This window comes from Ornithorhynchus anatinus, chromosome 12, assembly GCF_004115215.2.
Source record: "Ornithorhynchus anatinus isolate Pmale09 chromosome 12, mOrnAna1.pri.v4, whole genome shotgun sequence".
Lineage (NCBI taxonomy): Eukaryota > Metazoa > Chordata > Mammalia > Monotremata > Ornithorhynchidae > Ornithorhynchus > Ornithorhynchus anatinus.
Genome location: NC_041739.1, coordinates 59,901,545 through 59,925,822, shown reverse-complemented (window position 1 = coordinate 59,925,822; position 24,278 = coordinate 59,901,545). Strand labels below are relative to the sequence as shown.

The 24,278-nt window shown below is 50.4% G+C and overlaps 1 protein-coding gene across 3 annotated transcripts in view; it reads left to right on the top strand.

Annotated features, from left to right (window-relative positions):
* The window catches only part of ATP8A1 (ATPase phospholipid transporting 8A1), a 96,943-nt gene that overhangs the window by 23,359 nt on the left and 49,306 nt on the right, over window positions 1–24,278 (top strand). The window contains exons 7-21 of one of the 3 annotated variants that reach the window (XM_029076437.2): window positions 2,560–2,633; window positions 5,649–5,718; window positions 7,761–7,888; window positions 9,848–9,959; window positions 10,283–10,448; window positions 11,133–11,260; window positions 11,813–11,890; window positions 12,489–12,577; window positions 14,978–15,022; window positions 16,817–16,889; window positions 18,166–18,271; window positions 20,030–20,112; window positions 20,283–20,332; window positions 21,384–21,453; window positions 23,574–23,658. In XM_029076437.2, the coding sequence (XP_028932270.1) occupies window positions 2,560–2,633; window positions 5,649–5,718; window positions 7,761–7,888; window positions 9,848–9,959; window positions 10,283–10,448; window positions 11,133–11,260; window positions 11,813–11,890; window positions 12,489–12,577; window positions 14,978–15,022; window positions 16,817–16,889; window positions 18,166–18,271; window positions 20,030–20,112; window positions 20,283–20,332; window positions 21,384–21,453; window positions 23,574–23,658 (1,357 nt within the window). The remainder of the gene's footprint in view (window positions 1–2,559; window positions 2,634–5,648; window positions 5,719–7,760; window positions 7,889–9,847; window positions 9,960–10,282; window positions 10,449–11,132; window positions 11,261–11,812; window positions 11,891–12,488; window positions 12,578–14,977; window positions 15,023–16,816; window positions 16,890–18,165; window positions 18,272–20,029; window positions 20,113–20,282; window positions 20,333–21,383; window positions 21,454–23,573; window positions 23,659–24,278) is intronic. The other 2 variants (XM_029076438.2, XM_029076439.2) reach the window with 2 other exon arrangements.

The following is a 24,278-nucleotide window of genomic DNA, read 5'->3' as shown; positions in this document are numbered from 1 at the left end:
GCGGCTGGGACGCTGCCAGAATCCCTGGCTGGACCTGGAGTCCGGTACAGTCTTCCTGTCTCTCGTTTTACATGGCCACGGTTGGGGCGATTCTGTTGAAAGCCTATTACTCTATGGCGCCCGGAACTTTTCCAAAGTGACGCTCTCGACCTTGATGGCGGGATTGGCGCTGGACAAATTGAATTGTGTGTTTGCTGTTTTTATTAGACACCATCTGAAAATGTTAAGTCGTTCCCCCCCCCACCCCTCTTTAAAAAAGAAAAAAAGACTTTTCACGTCCTCCCGAGATGATTGGCCGAGTGGTGAATGAAAGGACCTCATATTCCGAGGCTCTCATTGAGAATATTTGCCAGGGCTGCCCTGGGTCACGGAGGTCCTGAGCTCGTTTTTCATCTGCTGTCAAATCAGAGCTAAAGGAACCAAAAGTGAATACGTATGGAAAAAGTTTCTTAATATTTTTAGATGGTGTTTATCATCATTTCCTTGGACAATTTTATTTATAAACCTCACAAAAATGATCTGAAAAATGCACTTTTTTCAAAATTCCTTTAATCAGGTCCCACCTGAGTCTCCAGGGTTTGGTGTTATGCATGAATGAAAACGAATTTGCATTGCTTTCATTATCAACTATTTCAGTATGAAAAGAGTGCCTGGATAGCTGGGAGCAGTAGGCATGTGGGAAAAAAAAAGTTTTCATCTTGCTCCATCCCAGGCCTCTGATTTCCCAAGCCGGGGTCCCAGATAGTGTTCCCGGGGAGACAGGGGCCACAGGTTGCATGAAGATTCCTGAAGGCTCAGTTTGGGCTTATCATATTAGGCTTCCTTTCTTAGGTTAATTCTTATTCCACGCCTAATGGGATGCCTTACCAGGCTGGGGAGCCGGAAGGTGGGGGAGTGGGGTGCCCGGAAGCATTAACTTCTGAGCCTCCCACCAGTCCTGACCTCCTAGAACTTCTCAGGGCCCCACACTAAAGCACTCGAGAGTTACCGTGCATGATCATCATTTCTCGATACTGTGACTGTGCAAAGGAAGTGCCCACTTCTATCTCTCCATAGGCTGAGCCTGTTCAGGGCTTGAAGAGTGTCTTGAGAGGCTATTTTCCAAGCCTAAAATAATGTTTACTCTCTCCAGAGCACTGTAGTTTTTCTGTAATCAGATGAAGATAGTTATTTCCTTAGCAAGAACTCCAAACATTTCCCTCTCCTTGCAAGAGACTCAGGGCTGACACCCAGAAAGAAGGTTGGCTCAAGTGCTATCGACTGGGATTTAGTATAAGAACTAGCAGCCAAACACTGAGTGTTCTGGGGAACACAGGCCCTTGCAGAGTGCCCGAGAGTTAATAATCTATGTATAAAGTGGTTCCTCCCGCTCCCTCAGAAGCAATCCTTGGGGCAGCGTGGGTGTTGTCAGAACACTTTACCCTCAGGTAGGGTTGCAGAGGATAGGTGAGCAATCTTTCCCAAAGAGAGCTGAGAAAGTAAGGGGACATGGTCTCCTGTTGCAAACGAAAAAATTAGTCCGTTGATGCAACCTGATCCTCCCCACATCCCCATTAGGGATGGGGAGGCTGATATTTTTATCCCCATTTTACAGACAGGGAAACTGAGGCCCAGGGAAGGTAAGTCACTACCCAAGGTCACCCAGCAGGCCAGTGGCAGAGATGGGACTGGAACCCGAGTCTCCAGACTCTCTGGCCCATGCTTTTCATGCTGGGCCACAGCAACCTGTGATTGACATCATCATTCATGACCAGAGAATCCGAAAGAGGGATATGCAGTTGTGCGGAGCAGAGCCTGGAGGAATTGGATCGGAGTTTTGCCCCAGTAGTAGATATTTCCATTTCATGCCAAACCCTGGGGTCTCCAAGGCCTCCACTCCATATCCCAAGCAGGGATCCCCGCCTTCCCCCAGCCCCTAAATTATAAGCTCCTCTTTTTGACCATAAGCTCATTGGGAGCAGAGAAATTGACTACCAACTCTGGTAGATTGTACTCCCCTAAGCGCTTAGTACAGTGCACTGCACACAGCACTCAATAAATACGAGTGAGAGTGATTGATTGATTCCCAGTAGGAACAAAGCTCCAATCCAATTCCTCCATTTGGATCCTGCTCAGAAAACACCCACTTGTATTTCCAAGCATCGAATGAATCCCAGACTGCAGGCCATCTTTTCTCCCTTCCATTTTTTAACAGTCTCCTCATTGCTTTTTGGTCACGGGTTTCAAAACGATGGAGAGTAGAATGAAATAGCTATTAGAGTTCACTCCAGGAACTACTATTGGCCTATAATGTGAAATCACAAACTCATTCTAGTTCACTGAGGCTAAGAATTGGATGTCAAACCACGCGGTGTCGTTGAGATGTCCTTAGGGGTCTTTGCCCTGGGCTTTTGGACCTGATTAAAATGGGTTTTGAAAAATTTGGCATTTGACATTTTTTATTAACATATGTATTGTTTTGTATAATAATTTGAAACTTTCTGTCTCTTTTGTCCATCTATGTTTTTTTTCCTGTTGTTCATCTTTCTGTCCTAATCATCTTGAAACGGGGATGTGTAGGTGGCAGTGGGGGAAATAGTCAGAGTGACGAATGGGGAGCATCTCCCAGCAGACCTCATCAGTCTGTCCTCCAGGTCAGAATCGACCAGTTGCCCAGGAAATGTGTATGTGGGTCCTCGTGCAGCCAATGGGAAAGCGGGGTCCGATTCCTGCCCCCAAGGACGGGATCTGGGCCCCTTTCTGGCAAAGACAGGCAGGTCCCCGGGTCTGGCACAAAAGCCGGGCTTGCGGACGGGGTCCTGGGGCGGGTGTCACCCTCGACTGTGGGGTTGGGGGTTTGGGGGCTGAGGGGGAAGGGATTGTCACTAGCCCGCTCGGCCTCTCCGACCCGGGTCGCACATCGATCGGACTTTCCAAGAGACAATGAGCCCCGGGAACGGAACACCCCTGAATGGCTTTCCACACTCTCTTAATTGGAATCGTTCCGAAAGCCTTTGTGAAATGTACCGCCTTTGGCAAACCTGAATGTCATTTTTTCAGCAGTGAATTTTCCTTGGCTCAAAGGGACTGCACTTACATTTGTGCCTTACTCCCAGCTCTCTGCACTTTCCCTGATCACATTGGCATTGTCCAGTTGTGGCTGTCCCAGTTTGGAGTTTTATGGGAATTGTAGAGGACCCCCTGCACAGAAATGGATGTTGTACATTCTGGACTGCATGCTCGGAAATCGCTATTACCCCTCCCCACATTTATGAATCCAGCAACCAAATGCACGCTACTGTGGTTTATTTCAGCTGTACACCAGTGTCTGTATCGTGACTGCATCTTGTCCCGTTTTCCCAGCTACTAATACGAAAGCCTGCTCTGCCTCCTCCGACTGTAGTTTGATGTTCTTTGAATGTCCTCAAAATTCGCTAATATTCATGTTCTAGCATGTTTTCTTCTCTGGAACTTCTTTGCTGCCTTTAAAAACCGCTTCAGAAGTGGGATCCCGTCTTTGGTGTTGTACTGGATGTAAATGTCGGGTTTCCTAACTGCGTATTCCCGTGAATCGGTTCTACCAAATGACTGTCAGTCCTGGGGCTGGCCCGAGAGATGGCTGGAATAAAGAGGGAAGGACTAATAGTGGGGAGTCCTCTAGTTTGATGCTCAAAATGGCTTTTGACAATTCAGGAGACTCATTACACTTTTCAGGCTGCTCTCCTGCCCAGAGAGGGAGCCAACAGAGCGTTGGTGGGCTTTTGAAAGATTTCCATTCTCCTATTTTACCAGAAGGGGTTGGTGATTACTTCATTAGGGGTGGACATGAAACATAGCTACAGAATTGAGGGAAATACTGCCCGACACTAGTCAGGGCTAAATTACGACTGTGGGAGGGGTGAAATGTACAGTAATTAATAGCATCAGGAGAGCTGTGGATTGAACACTTCTCCTGGGCCTGAGGAGCAAGAACCTTTGTGAAAGAGTAAGAATGTGGACTCCTTTGGAGGCCTGTGCAGATCCGTCTGGCTTTGCTAGCATCCAGCCGGTCTGTGGGATTTTCCAAAGGTCCCTGAAAGGAAGCGAACCACGGCTCCGGTCTTTCTACCAAGGAGGCTTGTTTCTGCTCTCCAAGACCTAGGAAACTGATTAGAACATTTCTGATGTTCCTGGCTTTCACCAGCTGAGTTTGGTTTTCATTCTGACCATGTTGGGATGTCTCATTTTCCTCACAAAAGCGACGGCCTCTGACAACCAAGTCCCACCGATCCCCAAACTGACCAGGGCATAGTATTGACTAATGAGAGTTTGGTAGTTGGTGTGGAAGAGCAGTGCGGAGGGTTCCATGCTTTGGAACAGTGTGGGAAAATTGGGGATTCATGGCTGTTTTCCCGATGATTCCATGGAAAGGAGCCCCCTTTCTGAAGGAAGATAAAGGATCAGATTAAAATGTAATGCATGTTGCAAATGTGTAACTTGACAGCATTGCAAGTTGATCTCAAGAGTATCCAGTCAAAGTTTACATAAGATAAATCTCTTAACAAGAAAAACAGAAATGAAAATTTAAAAATCCTATTTTATCATTCACCGAGAAGCATAAAAAGTAAGAGATTAAAATCTCTTGTTCTAAAAGATTGACCCTTTCCCCAGATCATTTCTTCACATTGAGATGCGGCAACTTCCCCTCTCAGAGCCGTGTGCTCCCTCACTTTCTCTCCTGGTGCCTTCCAAACTCCACCCTCTGCGGCTTTACTAAAACCAGTGATGGCTGGGCTGGGCATAGCACCACCCACCAGGCTGGTCTTAATCTCCCAAGACTCTATCAGGGAGGGTGGGGGTGACCTCCTTGAAGTCTGGTAGTACTGTGAGTTGGGGGGGTCTCGGGGCTTCTCCCTACCCCCTGTTTTTCACAGGAGTGATTTTTACCCGGGAAGATATTCCAGTGACTTGGGGCGCCTCACGTTGATGTGAACAAGCAGTAATGCCCTTTAGCCGAAACTGCTGCAGTGACAAACGGTGGCCGAGGGAGAGTTTTTTTTTTTTTCCCCACTCCACACGGCCCTTTTTGCTGCCACAATGAATAGAGGCTTCCTATTCCACTACACTGCTTCTTGCACAGAGTCAGCGCACTGGCCGACTGTCAGCCCCGCGACTCTTGTGCAGGGTCACTTTCCAACAGTCCAGGGTACACATGAGGATGTGTGCAGAGCAACCCTTCCTTTGCCATTGATGTAGCTCCCCTGATCATGCCCGTACCCCTCAGCACTTCCCCAGACCCTCGCCCCAGCAAGGTTTGGAGCCGGTGGCAGTTTCCACTCGCTGGTTTTACCAGGGTGGGGATGGGTGGCTGCTGTCGTCCACTCACAGGGAAAGCAGTTCATCTGGGATGGTCTAATTAGCCACTTGATCCGAGAGCCTCTGAGCCTTTGAGCATGGGCCCACCCTCCCTGGAAAGACCGCCTGCCTCTCCTCTCTGTAGCCAAGGGTGAGCATCTTTAGGGTCGAGCCACTTAAATGTCTGGCAACTAGTCCATAGGCCAATTTGGAGGACTCAGTAGCTTTAATCAGAAATAAAATTGGGGGCCCCAGTAAGCTTGGGCACTGGTTAAGTGTGGATTGCCTCCAAGATGTTTTGCAATGAACCAGTCTGCTTCTCTTTTTCCCAACAGTGAGCCCCAGGCCATGTGCTACATTGAAACCTCCAACCTCGATGGTGAGACCAACCTGAAAATCCGGCAGGTAACGATGCTTCTCTGTCCCATGTGGCGTAGTGCATGGAGTATCTGGAGTATGGCATTTACTGAGCACCTCTGGGCATTACACATTGTATTTAGTGCTTGGAAAGGTACACCAGAAGCCCCAAGTCCATTCCCTGCCCACAGGTGGCTTACAAACCAATGGGGAGACCCACATAAGAATCTGGGCACCAGCAGGGGCTTATTTTCTCATTGGCCAGTTCTGTAGGTGTTGAGAAGGTGGCTTGGAAGGATTTTCTGATGGAAGCATTTGTTTTGGATCAGGGAACCTGCCTATGGCCCCAGAGCCAGCCTGATCTTCAGCACCAACATCTCATTAGGATCCTCCTGGACAGGGACAGATAGTCCCGTCTCTGAACCAGTCTCCCAGCTCCTATCTGTCAGCCCTTTCCTCCTGGTTCCTTTACACAGCATCACCCGGGACCTTTGGAAAAAAGAGGCCCATCATCTGCAAGATGACAATGGGCGGCATTACCGCGAGAGCCGTTGGGGTGCAGCTGAATTCATATCTGATGGATGTCTCCTTGTTAAAGCCACTAGCCCTGCTCGGGGCCAGGTGAAAGGGCTTGGCTCTGGGAACCAGGAGGCCTGGGTTGTAGTCATGGCTTTACAACTAGGGAGAGCACCTGCTGGGGCCGTGCTTTCCAAGACAAAGATTTCTGACCAAAGAACCACCAAGGATGTTTTGCGAGGTGGATAGGTCCAGCTGGAGACAGGAAAAATAGGCATAGCTCAAAAGCTACCTCATTCAATCAAATTTATTTATTGCGTGCTTACTGTATGCAGAGCACTGTACTAGGCGCTTGGGAGAGTACAGTGTAACAGTTAACAGACGTAGGCTACCACTTGGGCACAGCGTCGGCACCGAGCTGTGGTCACTTTTGGCCATCAGTGGGTCCTGCACGTGAAAGCCTTCGTGTATACTTTGCACTGTGCTGTGTATATAGTAACTCTGCTCTCCATGCCCCAGCGGGATCCCCATGGTCAGGGGCAAGAGAGCTCCAACCACCAGTGCTAGAATCAATTCCCCAGTACAGAGCCTCAGTCCAGAAGTCTGGGGATTGAGGCTCATCTATTCTTGATGGGTGGCTCCACCATCTTTAAAATCCCTGGAAGTTGGCTGTTTCCAGTGGAGAAGGAACATCGGTGGGGAGAGTGCAGTTAATGTATTAGCAGGTCAGGAGTTGGAACTTCTTGACTCTCTGGATGGCTGGTTTGATCAAACATCTCCCCAGTCCAACCAGAGCCCCAGAAGATACTGTCTACTGGGGACCAGTCAATCATTGAGCAATTACTGTGTGTAGAGCACTGTTCTAAGCACTGGGGAGGGTGCAACAGAATATAACAGAACATTTCCTGGCCACAGTGACCAGAACTGCTTTGAGGCCTCAGGTGGGCTCTGGCCAATCAGGAAATACTGTGAACAAGAGTCTTGCCTGCAGATCTCCTCTCTCCCTATCTCCACTCTCATTGAACAGAAAGTGTGACTTTTTACACCTTTAAAAGTCACAGATTCAAAGGACTACTTTCCCAAGGAGCATTTGTTCTCTTTGTGCAGACAGGATCGAGATCACTTCTCATTTATGATACAGATTCTGTTGCTTTTGCACAAAACTCTTTTCACCTTTTCCAAGTCCAGGGATTGATTGGATCTGAGCCTTTAAAATAAGCCTGGCCCTTGGGCCCAGGTTGTTTTCCCTGGAACCTCAATATCCCCCGTTAAGAATGAAAGGTCCATGTGGGTAGGGATTGTGCCTTCTGTGCCTGTTGTCTTCTCCCAAGCACTTAGGCACCGAATATAGTAGGTGCTCAGAAAATACTAGTGACTGCTTGGTTGCTTGATTGGTATAGCCCCCTCCTCGTCCTGAAATGAGAATGGACATATAAAGTGTCCATTTCTGCCTGGTGCCAGATTTTCCAAACAACTCCAAAGCAGGGAGCTCAGGGGTGGGGTCCACGAAGACCTTGTTCCTTTGCAGGTGTTTTGGATGGTCACTAATGCATTGCAATCCATTTTGGGGACAGGGTTTACCTGCAACATCAAATATAAAGGACATCGATAGTCTGATGAGTCTTTCCGGGAGGATTGAGTGTGAGAGCCCGAACCGCCATCTCTATGACTTTGTGGGGAACATCCGGCTGGATGACCATGGGTAGGTAGGACTGAGCAGTGGTGGGATTGGAGCCGTGGGCACCTAGACTGGGGGGCCAATGGGGCGGGAGCTGTGGTTACAAAGGATCAGGGATTGGTGAGGCAGAGATCAGTCTCTGAGGGTTTTGCTGGGCAAAGAGAATCAATCAATTGAATTGAGTGCTTACTATGTGCAGAGCACTGTACTAAGCATTTGGGGGAGTACAATATAACAAGAGTTGGTAGACAGAGTCCCTGCCCACAAAGAGCTCCCAGTCTAGTGGGAGAGACCGGCATTAATGTAAAAAAAAAAAAAAAATTACAGATATGTGAGTGCTGTGAGGCTGAGGAGGGAGTGAATAAAGGGAACAAATCAGGGTGAAGCAGCAGGGAGTGGGAAAAGAGGAAATTAGGGCTTAATCAGGGAAGGCCTCTTGGAGGAAGTGTGCCTTCAAAAAGACTTTTTCAAAGAGAATAGTTGTCTGTTGGATATGAAGAGGGAGGGCCTTCCAGGCCAGAGACAGGATGTGGGTGAGAGGTTGGCAGCGAGATAGATGAGACCGAGGTACAGTGAGTAGGTTGGCACTAGAGTAGTGAAGTGTGTGGGCTGTGTTGAAATAGGAGAGTAGCAAGGTGAGGTAGGAGGGCACAAAGTGATTTAATGCTTTAAAGCCGATGGGAAGGAGTTTCTCTTTGATGCGGAGGTAGATGAGGAGTGTGGAAACAAGGACTGTACGTTTTTGTAGAAAAATGATCCGGGCAGGAGAGTGCAGTCTGCTGGACTGGGAAGTGACAGGAGGGAGACAGATCAGCAAGGAGGCTGATAAAGTAATCGAGGTGGGATAAGATAAGTGTTTGGATTAATATGATAGTAGTTTGGAGAAGAAAAGGTGGATATTAGCGATGTTGTGAAGTTCGAACTGACAGGATTAGTGATTGAATATATGGATTGAATGAGAGAGAGGAGTCAAGGATAATGCTAAATTCAAAGGCTTGAGAGACGGGAAGAGTGGTGGTGATGTCTACGGTGATGGGAAAATTATGGGGGTGGGTCACGGTTCAGATGGGAAAATAAGGAGTTCTGTTTTAGACATATTAAATTTGGGGTGTTGGTGGGACATCCAATTGAAGATGTCTTGAAGGCAGAAGGAAATGAGAGACTGCAGAGAGGGAGAGAGATGGGCTGGAGAAGTAGAGTTGGGAATCATCAGCTTAGAGGTGGTAGTTGAAGCCATGGGAGTTAATGAGTTCTCCAAAAGAGTAGGTGTAGATGGAAACAAGAAGGAGACCAAGAAGTGAACACTGAGGGACTCCCACAGTTAGAGGATGGGAGGGAGAGGACCCTGCAAATGAGACTTAGAATGAGTGACCAGAGAGATAGGAGGAGAACCACAAGAGGACAGTAGCAGTGAGCCGAGGTTGGATAGTGTTTTCAGGGAAGGGGGTGGTTGACAGTGTCGAAGGCAGCTGCGAGGTCGAGGAGGATTAGAATGGAGTAGAGGCCCTAGGGTTTGGCAAGAAGGAGATCATTTGTGATCTGTCACGTTTGAGGATGGGGAAAGGAGGAGAGCAGTGTTTGAAGGAAAAAACTAGCGTTTGCTGGCAGATATGTCAAAAATCAAAATGCAGCAGACTTAGAGCAGAAGTGTGAATGGGAGGTGGCCTCTGGCTTGAGGCTGCCGTTGTTCCTTAGTGCCATTTGGGCTTGGATTTCAGAACCTGGCAGTTTCCTGTGGTGGCCCGGCTCCCACTCCCCGAGTCCCGAGTCTACAGGGAGAGAGCCCCCCTCCTAACCCTGCAGCAGCCCTGCCTTTTTTGACCGGAGGGATAGCTCACTTTGGCCTGCAGGCAGGGTTGCGGGGAGTGGAGGTCTGATTATTTCCCAGCTCCAGGGGAGGCATGCACTGTGTTTGACCTCTTGGAAGGCAAATTTTGGAAACTGGGAGAGATTAAAATTGTGATTGCCTCAATTGTGTTCCAGGACTGTTCCCCTGGGAGCCGATCAACTCCTGCTCCGTGGAGCTCAGCTCAGGAACACCCAGTGGGTTCATGGGATAGTGGTCTACACCGGGCACGATACCAAGCTCATGCAGGTGTGTGTGTGCATCCGCCCATCCGTCCGCCATCCGGGTCCCCCGCTGGAAACTTTTCAGCAAGGTGTTCGTTTAACTCATCTCTGCTGGTTCTTGGGGAGCTCAGTGCAGCTCTGGGACTCAGTAGAGAATCGGACTCCATGTGCCGGTCCTCGAACCTCCCGCCCAAGGGCCAGGATTGCAGAGGCCAGCGTGGCTGTTTTATAAAGGAGCTTACAATCGTAGGGAAGTGGATGTTGAATTTCAAGTCTCCAGGGGAGGGTTTTGTCCATCCAGGTCACCCAAGCCGCTACTCTGACCACTCGTGCTTTTTTTTCCTCCAGAATTCCACAAGTCCTCCGCTCAAACTGTCCAACGTCGAGCGGATCACAAACATTCAGATCCTGATTTTATTTTGCATCCTGATGGCCATGTCTCTGGTCTGCTCCATTGGGTCGGTGATTTGGAATCAAAGACATTCGGGAAGGGATTGGTATCTCAACCTCAACTGTAAGCACTGGGTCTCTGGGCCAGATTTCCAGTTGTTGAAGCCTCATCGCTCCCACTGGGTTATTATTTTCTGGGCTGTAAAGTAGTCAGAATCTGATGGTTCGCCCTATCCCCCTTTTGGCTGGCTGAATAGGCAGAAAGAGTGTACCCAGAGACCCTCCCTTTGGGCAGCTCTGGAGCCATGTGGTCAGAGGGGAAGGGTGGAGGCTAGAAACGGCAGAATCGCCTTCACCTGTGACAGCCAGTTGGGCCCGTCCAACCCACATTAGCCCCATGGTGCAGACACAGGGAAGCGCCCTTGGGTGGGAATCTGATCTGCTTGCTCTGTTGTACTCCTGACCACTCAGTCGAGCACTCTGCCTGCTCATAAGAGGTGTTCAGTAAATGCTGCTAAACTATTCAGTGGGGGAGGGCCCAAAGGGAGGGAGAGGAGGCTGTTTCTCTCTCCTCATCCCCTGCAATGGAAGGCAGTACAGTCAAGTCCGTGGGGTTGCCAGGAATCCACAGAGCCAGTATTAATCTCCTCATAGGTCACAGGTTTGAGGCGAGAGCCACCTTATCATTGAGGTTTTCTCAGATTCTGGAATGTCCCAGAGGAAACAGCCCACTGGAACCTGTCAGACCTCAGTCCCAGCCACTGCCTGGAAAGCCTTGTCTGAATGACTCTTTCCTCCTTTGGAACAGATGGAGGTGCCAGCAACTCCGGCCTGAACTTCTTGACCTTTATCATTCTCTTCAACAACCTCATTCCAATTAGTTTGTTGGTGACTCTGGAAGTTGTCAAATTTATCCAGGCATACTTCATCAACTGGGTAAATAGAAAAACTTGTTTGTTCTTACTCCAGCCTCTTAAAATTGCCTAATTTGCCAAAATAGATGTTTTCCCCTGGTGCCAGACACTTTGGTTCCCCCAATCGCACTCCCCCCTGGTCATCCAGAGGGTGACTGGTGCCAATATGTCCCTTACTGGAGCGATAGCGGGTGACGGTTCAGAATCGTTCCCGGAGCAGCGGCCCACCCAGCTGTGCTGGAGCGCTGGGAGTCGCGGTCTTAGGGAACACGCTTGGCCGAATCCCGTGTGATCCCTGGCGTGAATGCACGCAGACTGTTGCTTCTAACGCTATGGTCACTGTGTCCAGATGGGCTTGTGCTGGCAGACAAACGCTCCCCAGCTCCCCGCCGGCGATCCAGCCTTGCATGAGGCAAAAACACGCAAGCATCTCCGGGGTGGCCGGTGGAGCGACCCGGATGGGAGTGCGGACAGGTCCTTGCTTGTGGCGGCGGGAGCGGCAGATAGCCACCTCTCTGTGCAAATGGTCATCCCATGCTGCTGAGTTGCGCATAACCACTCTGGTTTTCCTTAGGATGTGGACATGCACTATGAGCCCACCGACACCGCCGCCATGGCTCGGACCTCCAATCTCAATGAAGAACTGGGCCAGGTAAACAGGCCCCGCCCCAGTCCGCTATTTCTCACCTGGGCTGGGATGCCCGAGCGCTGAGAGCAGAGTATTGTACTCTCTCAAGCATTTAGTTCAGTGCTCTGCACACAGTAAGCACTCAATCAATCCCATTGATGATGAGGAGGAGTTATCATCACTGTTATTATCACTGTTAGCTTCCTTTTTCTCGTCTCTGGTCTGCTCTCGCCCACCTTTCTACCATTTCTGGGGATACAGGAGTGTTTGCAGAGGCGGGCGGGGGCCCTCCTAAGAACGTCGTGAGTCAGTTCTGGTTTTTAATGGGTAGGGAGACTCAGCAGAACCCTGTGCGAGAACACTGAGTGGCTTGATCCCTCTTTAGCCCCTCCCATGTGAATGGCAGAGCTGATCCTAAACTAGGACCAGGTCAGGGAAGGGAAGAGGAGGAGGCAGCAACCGTGCCCGGACTACTTCAAACCCCATTAGCTGAGGCCAACATCCCCCCTCTCCCAGGTCCCTGCCCCAGACCTAGCACTCTTTATCGTGGCATATCTACAAGGTGGGAGACACAAAATCCGTCAAATGTTAACAGCTAACGCAAAGGCTTCTTTTCGTTTAGGTAAAATATATATTTTCCGACAAGACCGGAACGCTGACCTGCAATGTGATGCAGTTTAAGAAGTGCACTATTGCTGGAATTGCATATGGGTGAGTGCAAGTTTGCTGCCAGCCGAGGCAATGAATATGGCCGGTGTTTGGTGCTTGAGTATCGATCGGCCGCGTGCTGGGTGAGAAGGGCTGTGTTCGTGAGGGAGGACCTTTTCTTTGATAAGTGAATTTGAGACAGCTTTCTCCCCCGTTCCCTGTGCATTCAATTGCTTACAATTCCAGGGAGGTTTTCTTTTTAGTGGAACTCTGACTTCACTTGGCCTTTGTGGCATTTCTCGAGTGCCGCTGCCTGCCCTGTTTAATCGTGCTGTGAGGGAGAGGTCAGGCATCCCAGTGTGTGACAGTTTGCAAGTCCATAGGGCCGGGTGGGTCTATGGCACGTAGTAGTTGGCGCCTCAAGGGCTCTTGTAGTCTGTCCTCCAGCCTTTTCTGAGTTCAAATTGCATCACTGCTAGCTTTCTTTTTCTCGTCTCTGGTCTGCTCTCGCCCACCTTCCTACCATTTCTGGGGATACAGGAGTGTATGCAGAGGCGGGCGGGGGCCCTCCTAAGAATGTCGTGAGTCAGTTCTGGTTTTTAACGGGTAGGGAGACTCAGCAGAACCCTGTGCAAGGACACTCAGAGCGGCTTGATCTCTCCTTAGCCCCTCCCAAGTGAATGGCAGAGGTGAAATATCCCTTTTGGGGAACCTTTCAACAGCCTGCCCTTCAAATACTGAGAAAAGGACCTTCTGCTGGCTAGTGGGGTCAGCTCTGACAAAGGTGCCCACTCCAGTAGTGATGGGGGGCACAGGAGGGAAGGAGGGGAGTGATGTCCTCTTCAGTTGTGTGAGCCAGGCTTCCAGCCTTGCTCTCCCCAGGTCTCCGACAGCACCTGAGAGTTCCCATTCAGGGCTGGAGAGACCTAAAATGGCATTTGTCTGGCCTGTTCACTTTCTGAAGTCTGCCCCTTCCTAGATTCCCCATGACAAATTCCTGCCCCCACCCTCAATGGGAACTTTGTACCTATGTGGAGGAGCATGGCGTAGTGGATAGAGCATGGGCCTAGGAGTCAAAAGGACCTGGGTTCCAATCCCAGCTTCACCACTTGTCTGCTGTGTGACCTTGGACAAGTCACTTCTCTGTGCCCCAGTTCCTCATCTATAAAATGGAGATTAAGACTGTAAACCTGTTATGGGCAGGGATTGTCTGTCTTTATTGCTGAACTGTACTTTCCAAGCACTTAGTATAGTGCTGTGCACATAGGAAGCGCTCAATAATTACGACTGAATGAATGAATTAGCTTGTATCTCCCTCAGCATTTAGTTCAGTTGGCACATAATATGTGCTTATCAAATACTGAAATTATTATTATTGTTAATACCTGTGACCCTACAGCCCAGCCTGGTTTGGGCAGATCCCTCCCCGCCCTCCCTAGTTAGCAGTGGATTTGGTCAGCAGCCTTCTCCATGCTGTTCCATTCGATTTACTTCGCCTGTGGAATCTGTGACCCAGAAGAGTCAGAACTAGTTGTGAATAGTGTTAGTTTTGAGGTTCGGAGTCCCAGGAAGGAGCTTCCTTTTCTCCTTCAGCCCCCTTGGGTTAGATTTCAGCTTCCAACAGTGGCCCCAGAGTCACCCCACCCATGCTCTGAATACCGACTGCTCCTGCTTCATCTTCCTCCAGTGACCAGTGAATCCCACATGTCGGCACCTTCAGCACTTCACCTTGTTCAACGGGATTTTTATTCATAGGACTCGGCTCCAAATCTTTAGTCGTGAGGGCCGAGGCAGGGCCAGAGGGAAATGCCACCCCTTACTCCCCAGCCCTGTGCAGAGTCGGGGGATGGGCAATGGACAGGCCTCAGCCTGGGGTCAGGAGAAGAGGGTGATGGTGAGTGGCCTGGGCAAAGGAGACTCCGAAGCAGGCTATATGAGAGCCAAGGTCAGGTGACTGAGACTCTGGAGGAGAGGGAGGGAGGGAAGGAGGAGGGAAAGGAAGGAGGGAGAGAGAAAAGGTGCCTGGAGTTAGGTGAAGGCCGGGGGCAGAGGGGTCCAATCAGCAGGAACAGGAGAGAGGAGCCTCACCTGCTCGAGGGCCAGAAAGAGGGAGAGAGAGAGAGAGATTGTGATTTCCCCACTCCAGGATGAGGTCCAGCATGCAGTGAGTGTTCAACCAAGTCACCATAAACCATTGATAATCCTGACTGGGCTCTGCTGCACTAATTCTGAGTCCACTGGCCATTATTGAAGTGGCAGCCTGATCCTGGGGTTGCTTGGCTGGTAGGGTGGGATGTCTCTGGCCTCATGGACTCCCTCCCTGTGTCTGGAGTTCCAGCTGTTCTCCTAAGCAAAATGTTGCCTCCTGTTACCTGTAGCGCCTGCCCAGCGTGCAGACCTCTCCAACCTCTCGGTGACTGGTGCTTTCTTTCTGCCTCTTCTTCTCTCTTCCCTTTTCTGCAGCCATTTCCCTGAGCATGAGGATTATGGCTACCCTGCTGATGCCTGGTAAGCAAGAGAGCTTTCCACTTTGGTTTGGTGTGGTGCCAACGCCCACACACCCCTTTCCTTTGGCACCTTTTAAGTTTGACGACAGACCGGCCATGTTCAGCGCAGGGTCCCTAACTTTTTCTTTTCTTTGGGTCTTTTTCGAGGTTTGAGTTTTCTGTGGTGGAATCCTTGTCTAGTATTGCACCCGCCAGGCTCTGTGTCACAGAGCCCTGGGGGAGTCCACCTCCTTGTGGTCTGAACTGGAGTGATAATAATAATAATAATGTTGGTATTTGTTAAGCACTTACTATGTGCCGAGCACTGTTCTAAGTGCTGGGGTAGACACAGGGGAATCAGCTTGTCCCACATGGGGCTCACAGTCTTAATTCCCATTTTACAGATGAGGTAACTGAGGCACAGAGAAGTTAAGTGACTTGCCCAAAGTCACACAGCTGACAAGTGGCCGAGCCGGGATTCGAACCCATGAACTCTGACTTCAAAGCCCGTGCTCTTTCCACTGAGCCACGCTGCTTCTCTAGTCTGCTGTGCTGCTTGGCACAGTCCATAGATTGAGTCCCAGCCAGCTTCTAGAGGTGTTCTAGAAGGCTCAAGAGCCTTCACTCCCCAGTGCCCCTTCAGACAAGGCTTTGCCACTGAGATCTCTCCCTGCCCTGGTCATTTGGGCTGGAGCTGGAACCAGAGGACGCCTGGTCTGGTCCCAGATGCAGCGGCTGCCAATCCCTGGACCAGGATGGAAATTGGGCCCAATCCAAATAGCTCTGGGTTTTTTCCCCGACCCGCCTACTGCACACGTGCAGTGTGTTGATGGTTGTGATCGGGTGTCCCAGGGGTTGCTGGACCTCATAACCCAGCCCCTTTTGGAACAGCCATGCCAGTGCAGAAAGATGTGCAGGCCCCAAAGTGTGCCCACCCAGCGTCAGGGATGGGGAGACAGTCTCTTCTGCATTTTGCCCCCTGCCACCTTTGAGGAAAAGGTTATATGTGTGTGTTATGGGGAGGGTGGCATCTGTCTGTCTCAGTTGTCTGTTTCTGTCTCACCCTGTCACTTTCCACCTCTGACTCTCTTAATCTCTCTGGCTCTGTCTCAGGTTTCTCTCCCTTCTCTGGTCTTATTCTCCCCTTAATCTAGGACCGCTATCATCCTCCTCTCACCTCCCCCACCTCACTGTCCTTGCCCTCCAACATTGCATCCGCAAAGAACAATAGAATTCTATTCTCCAATTTTATTTCCTCTGGAACTCGTAAATAGTGTATTCATTTGCTAAGTGTCACCAAATAATTCTTGAACAATTGGCAGCTTTTTAAATCTGCAGACTGGGTGCCAGGGTCTAACCACCCAAGCAGCCTACCCACAGGAGTCAGTTTGACAGACTTGCTCTGGGTTAGACTCAAAGTGTTTGCCCATTTCAGGAAATGGAGGCTTTGAGGTAGAGTTCAGCCACTGCCCCTCTCACCTTCCCATAACACCCTTCAAGTCCTCCCATCCCGGGAAGGGAGGGAGTCACTTTACTCCGAGAAGATGGACCCTGTTACAGCAGGACAGTTGTATTTCCATCATTCCACTGTGAAGAGCCATGTACATATAGCCATCATTCCTTCAGCAATCGCCCTGTTGTTTTGCTCTTGGGGTTAACGCGGCACTGTTTCTGCTGGGAAGACTATGGATGGGAATGCTTATCTCTCACTGGCTGCGGACACAGGTGTTTACTTGATTGTATAGAGAACAGTGAGTTACAGATAGAGGAACAGGTGCAACCTGATGGTCTAACTTTCCTCCATGTTTTCTCTTAGGCAGGGCGCCCAGAGCGGGGAAGAGAAAGCATTTAGTGATTCATCGTTGCTGGAAAATCTCCAGAACAATCATGTAAGTGACTCAGTCCAATGTTCCTCCTCCCTTCTCAAGAGAAGCCTCGTTACAGGGTTTCTTCTTATGAGCAAACATTCAGCCCCTGTATTGCACATTCCTTCCCTCAAGCGGCGTGTGTCAGTAAGCCTATCCCTTTCTGTTTCTGCTTATAGGGGTTTGGCCATTAGGGAGGAAATATATCGTTTCTGTGGCTGTTTATTTTAAATGCCCGACCCTCTTTCCTTTTGGAAATGTTCTCTCATAGTGGTCAGTTGGCACCTTCTCAGTGTGTCAACCTATTGGGCAGCCAGGGTCCAGCCCTACACCATGTTAGAGGGCAAAACATTGAATTCCAGAGAATCTTGTTAGCCAGACATAGGGCAGATCTAGAACCAGCCCTCCTGCCACATATAGCCCGAGGAGAGGTAGGCCCAGCCCAGTTCTTGAGCCAGTGATAGGATAGGCAGCCCAGATCCACCCACCTGTACAAGAGCTAATTGGTCAGAGTGGCTTAAGGTCAAAGGCCCTGACTTTGGGTTGCAGTCTTCCCTGGAGGAGTGGGTTCAAATCCAACTCTGTGTTAACTCTTTCTTTGGAGTGTCCAGGTGGGCAACAATCTCTCAGGTCCTGAAAGTGGCATGTTTCCAGTGTTGGGGGACTGGACAGCTGGTAGGGCTAGCCCAGTAATGGAGTCCTTCCTGTTTGGGTGACCTTGCCCCCCCAAAAACTGTGAGCTCCACAAAGGACATGGACTTTATCCAACCTAATTATTTTCTATCTGCCTTAGTGCTCAGTACAGTGTGTGCCGCATAGTAAGCACTTAACAAATAGTATCATAGTTCATGCAGGAAGAACCCTTGGTGGGAGTGGTGGAAAATGAAGGGAGAAGTTGTCATTAGCCACATCAAGAATTCTGGCTTCTGGCAAGTGAAATGTTCTCTTCCATGATCCTGGACTGGCCCCTGGGTAATTCCACCTAGCCTCTAGTGTTTAGCCCCAATTGGGAGTCCCCATTTCCAGGTTGGGTTTTAGGAGAAAACCCCAAGACTCTGGCAAAGTATGAACAACAGTTCTCAGAGCCTATAATTTCCCTGTTCTCTCTGATAGTACCCTCATTTCCTCCTGCACCCTCATTTCCTTTCCCAGCCTCCAAAGGGAAAATAAAGGGTTTGAGGGTGAAGAATTGGCAGGCACAAGGGTCTGCTTTCAACGTATCCACCTTGTTCGTGCCAGGAAAGCACCCTGGTGAGCGGGTGAAGTGGGGCGATGAACTCTTTTGGCTTTTTTGCTTTAGCCAACTGCGCCTATTATCTGCGAGTTTCTCACCATGATGGCTGTCTGTCACACGGCAGTTCCAGAAAGAGAAGGAGACAAGATCATTTACCAAGCTGCATCTCCAGGTAATGGAGCCCCGTTGGATGGGAGGCTGTGCTGGGATTCTTCCCAAAGGAAAGAGCCATGCTGTGCTGTGGGGAAATGGCCTGTTGGCCGTGATGTTCTTTTCCGGGATGGAGGGGACAGGGAGAGATAGAGGAGCTCAGGATCCCTCCCGTCCTCCTGTGGAAAGGATATGGGCCAGGGCAGAAGGCAGGGCAGTCACGAGGGAGGCAATCTGACCTATGAGGCAGTCATCTCCCCTGGAAGGCAGGAAAGAGCCTGATTTTGTGGATCAGGAATGTAAACTGCGTGGGGCAAGGAGGCATCATGTTTGACCCAGACACTTGCCCAAACGCATTGACTGATGTAGGTCTCTTGGTAGTGCTCAGCAGGGTGGATAGTGACCACCTTGATGGTTTTTCCCAGTGGATAAGGGTCACCTGGGCAAGAGCAGAGAATTGATCTCTGCTCTCAGCCTTGGTTTTTCCTCCCCTCGAGCGGGCTTCCTCCTTCTCCACTGTGGCCTGCGCTACCAGGTGACTGCAAGGCAGAAAACTACCACTGGTAGGGAGCTTTCGTTTGTGCTCATCACCGTTGACTCAGTCACTTGTTCCCTCTTCACTGAGTCCAAAAATGTTAACTTCAGCGCCGTGCTCACATTTACACCAGCCACTGGGCCAGCCTGCACCAAGGGAAGGCAGGCTGGACAGGCTCTCTCTACAGTTTTTTCTCCAAAACACCAAAGAACTGGACACCCTCTACCCAAGTGTGCCAGGGAGTATACCTCAGATGCCACAAACAGCACCCTCTCTTTACTGTAGATCATGGTGGGGGACAGGCCCCCGTGCTCCGTAATCCGCGCTGGCCCGACAGTTTGGCACATGAACCATCAGGCCCTGAGGAAGGGCCTGCCTTTGCCGGAGGCTAGACAACTAATACATTTCAGTTTGCCAGTGTAGAAGCAGCCTGATCCCACCACCACTAGATAGGGTGGGGGGGAGGGCACCAGAGCAGTTTCTCCCCTCCGCCTAACAGTCTGAGAGTTTGTAGGCTCTTCTGCTCCCTGGTGTCGGCAGAAAACGTATCTACCAAACTATGTTGTATTCTACCAAGAGCTTAGTACAGTGCTCTGCACATAGTAAGCACTGAATAAATACTGTTGTTGATGATGGCGACACCCTAACTGAGCCATTTGCCTTGAGGTTGTTTGAGTGCATGGAGACAAAGCTGCCAGTCTGGTGGGAATCTGTTGTCACACACTGCCTTCTGATTGGTTCAGGATCATCCCAGAGCTTCTTCTGATTGTCAGCAGGTTTCTGAGGAGTTGGCAGTTCTGCCCTCTCCCTCTTCTGCTAGCCCAGAGGAGAGGAGGGTCACCACCCTGAGAACATCTAGCTCAAAACCTGAAGTGTCTCTGTCAGCATCTAATGTTGACATCAGAGTTGGCCATTGGACATTGTCCTACCCAAACAAATCCCAGAAGTCACAGAGCTCCATTTGCACCCAGTAGAACTGGGGCCAAATCCAAGCTTAGCCATGGCCACTGGCTGGAGTCAGCGGGTAAGTGTGTCACCTCATTCTTCGCAGGATTTCTGGGTAAACTTAGTTTTTCTTCTGGTGCTCAGGAGGCAGGTCTCACCCCGAGGCCTGTGACAACCAAGGATAGAACCAGTTCTCTTAAGTTAAAATTGGCCCCTGGATGATTATCATAAATTTTCCATGTGGTGAGGAATCTGGTGGTCTGCCACAGAAGTGATTGGAAACTGGTCTTGTTTAAACAGATGAAGGAGCGTTGGTCAGAGCAGCCAAACAGCTGAATTTTGTCTTCACGGGAAGAACACCCGATTCAGTCATTCTAGACTCAGTAAGTTCCCCCAGTGGAAATGACTCTCCAAGAAGAAGGCCTATTCATGTAAACTTTTTCCCCATTAACGCCAATGTTCAAAATTCCAAGACCATAGTCCATTTTTTTTTCAAAAGCCTAGAAAGTATGCAAACTCTGATTGTGACTGCAATCATTCCTTTTCTACCCAGCTTGGGCAGGAAGAACGATATGAGTTGCTTAACGTCTTGGAATTTACCAGGTAAGACCAGGGTGTCCGCATGGTGGAAGAGATTTTGGGTGTGTCATCTTTGCTGAACCCGTGTGTCTGTCCTGTGCACTGCTGCTTGTTTCCAGTGGTTGAGTTCCGGGTAAAGCCTGCTCCGTTGTCAGACATGTAGCCAAATTGATTTGGACTTGGCTGAAATATTGAATTGGAAATAAAAATGGAAGTGGGAGCCAGTCCAGAGGATCCCCCTTGAAATAAAATAAACTGTTGGATGTGAGGGAGTCATCCCAAGTCGTCGTTGCTCTCCACTGGCAATTGACACCCTAGGAAGAGAAAATAAGGTGTTTTCCTAGTGAGGGAGAAGCAAGAGCATAAGCAGGTGTGATCCTGATGAGGCCAAGGCATTTGCAGGTGGTGGCTCCCCACCTCCTTTGGGTACTTGTTGCCTCTCTCACTGGGGCATTGGCAGGTCCTCCCACACCCCTGACAGTAACTTCTGTTTCCTGGGTAGATCTCCTCCTTCCCAGGGAGGCACTGTTTGTGTGTGGTAGCACCAATGGGCTCGAGAGATCTTGCCCATCACCAGTGGGCAACCCTGGCTAAGAAGCATCTGGAATGTTTCAGCATTGGTTGGAAGGATAGGTTACTGCCCCTGCAGCTGAAGGTCTGGGAAAGCTTTGGCAGATGCCACCCTGCCTCTAAGCCGGCAAGACCTGCAGTTCACCGGTGACAAAATGTTGGCTTTGACACTTGTATCAAGCCTGAAAACCTCAGACCAATCCTGGATGGGAGAGTTAAATCCTGGGGAGACATGGCACTGGGGATGCAAGGCACTGGGGGAGAGGTGGGGTGCTGGGTGGGGGCAGCCTTAGCTCCTCCAGGGCTCTAGGTTGCAGCTTACAGGCCCTGGAGGTTCCCTCGGCTCTCCAGGCCGCCGGAGATAGCGTGCGGCCCCGGGAGGATGGAGCTCGTGGCTGCTGCATTGGTCTCGGCCCCACCCACTGAGACAGTTGGGTCACGGCTAGCATCGCCACCCTCCTCCTTCTCAGTGTGGAATCTCATGAAAGGAGTCCCTCTCTTTCAGCTCCAGGAAGCGGATGTCCGTGATTGTGCGCACGCCATCGGGGAAGCTACGACTCTACTGCAAAGGAGCGGTGAGTGTAGAGGGGGTTTTTTTGATTTTTTTTTTAAACAGTATTTATTAAGCACTTCCTATGTGCCAGGCACTGTACTAAGTCCTGGGGTAGGTAGAAGGTAAGGACACAGTTCATGGACCACATGGGGCTTTTCTTCATCTCCATTATACAGATGAGGAAACTGAGACACAGAATAAGTGAAGTGATTTGTCCAAGGTCACACAGCAAACAAGCGGAAGAGCCAGGATGAGAAACCCAGGTCCTTCCGACTCCCAAGCCCGACCTCTGCCCACTAAGCCGTGCTGCTTCTGGAGTTGTCTCCGGGGCTACAGCTCTTGATTTCTGGCCATTCGGAAATGAGCGGGTGTGAGGCACGGAAGAAGGTGGAAATGGCATGTGGATGGCTGGGATGCAGCCGAGGTGTCAGCCTTTGTTCATTCACATTGGGCCTTCTGTGTCACAGGGGACATGTGCTGGACTCGGCCACCCCCCAAGAATGCTAATGGCGGGCTCTTCCTCCTCCGTTCTTAGTAACTAACCGTCAGTCTCTGTCACAGATACTGTTAGGAAGTGCACTCAATCAGTGCTATTTACTGAATAGCACTGCACACTCTGGGTGTGCAGAGCTCTGCGCTAAGTACTTGGCAGAGTACAGTAGAGTTTGTAGATACAATCCCTGCCCTCAAAAAGTTTACAGTCTAGTGGGGAGGTCAGATGTCAAGTACAGAAAGAAGTTTAGGCAGCATTAGATGTTTTCTGGAAGGGTAGTTGATGAGAAGTATTGTTTCCAATAGTAAAAACGAAAAGTCCATTTGTCAGCTTTCTGTTCCTTTTGAGCATTTTCAGTTTCGAAAAAAGCCAGTGCTGCGAAGGAGCAGTGGCTTTTTGCCCGTATCACAGATTGTCTTGGTTCTCTGTGTGGCATTAGCAGAGGCGGCTAACCGAACCAACTCACAGACTGGATTCCTGAAATGACTGTGTGAGCGGCTTCCTCTGCCCCAGCCCATTTGGAGGCTGAGGGGCTCAAGAAGTGGTGTTGACCCCTCGTCAACGCTTTGATTGCCTTTGCTGGCTGATCTCAGACCCCCAACTTTTGCAGTCCTCCAGCTCTGGCTCTGAAGAGCCTCTGGCCTGTGATCTCTTGGTTGACGCATGGTCAGTTTGGGACATTCCCTGCTTGGCCAGCCCCCTGATCTCCCTGACATGCCCTTAGCACTGATGTGCATTTCAATATATGTTAGCTTATTTAGCCCGGGCTCCAGACCGTAATTTACCTTTTTACCTTCCCTACCTTTGCTATACAAGAACACCAGTGTTTTTTTGAAGGGCTGGTCAGTCTCCTCTGTCATAGTGAACACACTTTGAGGACAGGGAATCTGTTACCTGTGCTTTCCTAGGTGCCCAGGACAATGTTCTTAACTTAGGTGCTCATTAACTCCTACTGTTCAATGGATTGATTTGCTGCCAGGTCTCCAGCATTCCTCAACCCTCTGCTCTGGCCCCATTGGATTTGTCAGATTTTTGTCATCAGTCAGGAGAACCATGCTGGGACCAGAGTTTAAGCCCATTTCCCTGGCACTCTGGTCCCTTCTTCCAACCACTTGAGGCGGGGTTCTTCTCAGAGGTTAGAAATCAGTCCGAAGGGCTACTGGGTCCTTTCCCCGGGCCCACCCCCAGTGGGAAGATGGGCCCGGAGCCACCAGGACCTCAGGCTGCCCCTCTGTGAATCTTCATTGGGACAAGAAGTTCTTCCTCCCCAGGGAGGAGTTCTCCTCTTGGGGGCTGCGGCCCTACACAGGAGCTGTTGGCCAGTGGGAGCAGGAAGCCATCCATTCCCCCTCCACCTTATCTGGGCTTTCTTTAGGAAGCCTTGGGGAAATAGGTGGGAACCAGGGATGTTAGGATCTTGGGGGTGGGGGGATGGGTTGGTGGCGGAGAATTGTCCTTCAAGGATCAGGGGCCTCCCATGGGTTACCGACTCTGATATGGGAAAACACAGCTGTCGGGTCAGGTCCGACATCCCGACCCCTTCCCATGGAGGGACGGGGTGGGGGGACGACTGGAGGAACGTGGGCTGCTGGACCCCCTCTGGTCCGCGCCTTGAGCCAGCCGACCCCGCCTGATGTTTCCCCCTACAGGACACTGTCATCTACGATCGCCTGGCTGAGAGCTCAAGATACAAAGAAATCACCTTGAAACACTTGGAGCAGTTTGCTACAGAGGGTGAGTGTGAGCCTGCATCTTTTACAGCTGAAGGCAGCACGTGGTGTGGGATTTGGCCTTTTGCAAGGTTTTATTTAAAATATAATTTACACATTCCCAAAGGAAACCTCTTCTGAGAGTGCTCAGTTGAGCTCTGGCGGATATGAGATTGCTGTTCTCCCCTACCACAAGCGCCCCCCCCCCCGCCCAGCTCCTTTCACCCGTTTCTGGTGAGGGCTGGAGATTTCCTCCACACACCCCCATTTGCGGGGACAGTCTGCTTTGAGATCTCTGCTCCAAGGCCACAGTGGGGATTTTAAGGAGCCTCACTGGCTCCCTGCAAAGAAGCTGGAGGAGCAGGGGGTTGGGTGGGGAGAAAAGGCTATGGCCTGGTAGAAGGCGGAGTCAGCCGGGGACCCTGCCCGGGAGAGGTCTGGTCCTGGGACTGGCCCAAGAGAGGAGGAGTTGGAGTCTCCTTCAATCTGGATTCATCTCCACACATTCATTTTGCAGCGTGAAGTGCTGTCGCCTTCTCCTCTTCCCCTGCCAAGAAGTGTGTGAACGACCAGGGGCCTCGGAGAACCAAACCGAGGTTTCACCCCAGCCCCGTACCTCTTCGGGTCCGGACCCGTGACCGCCTA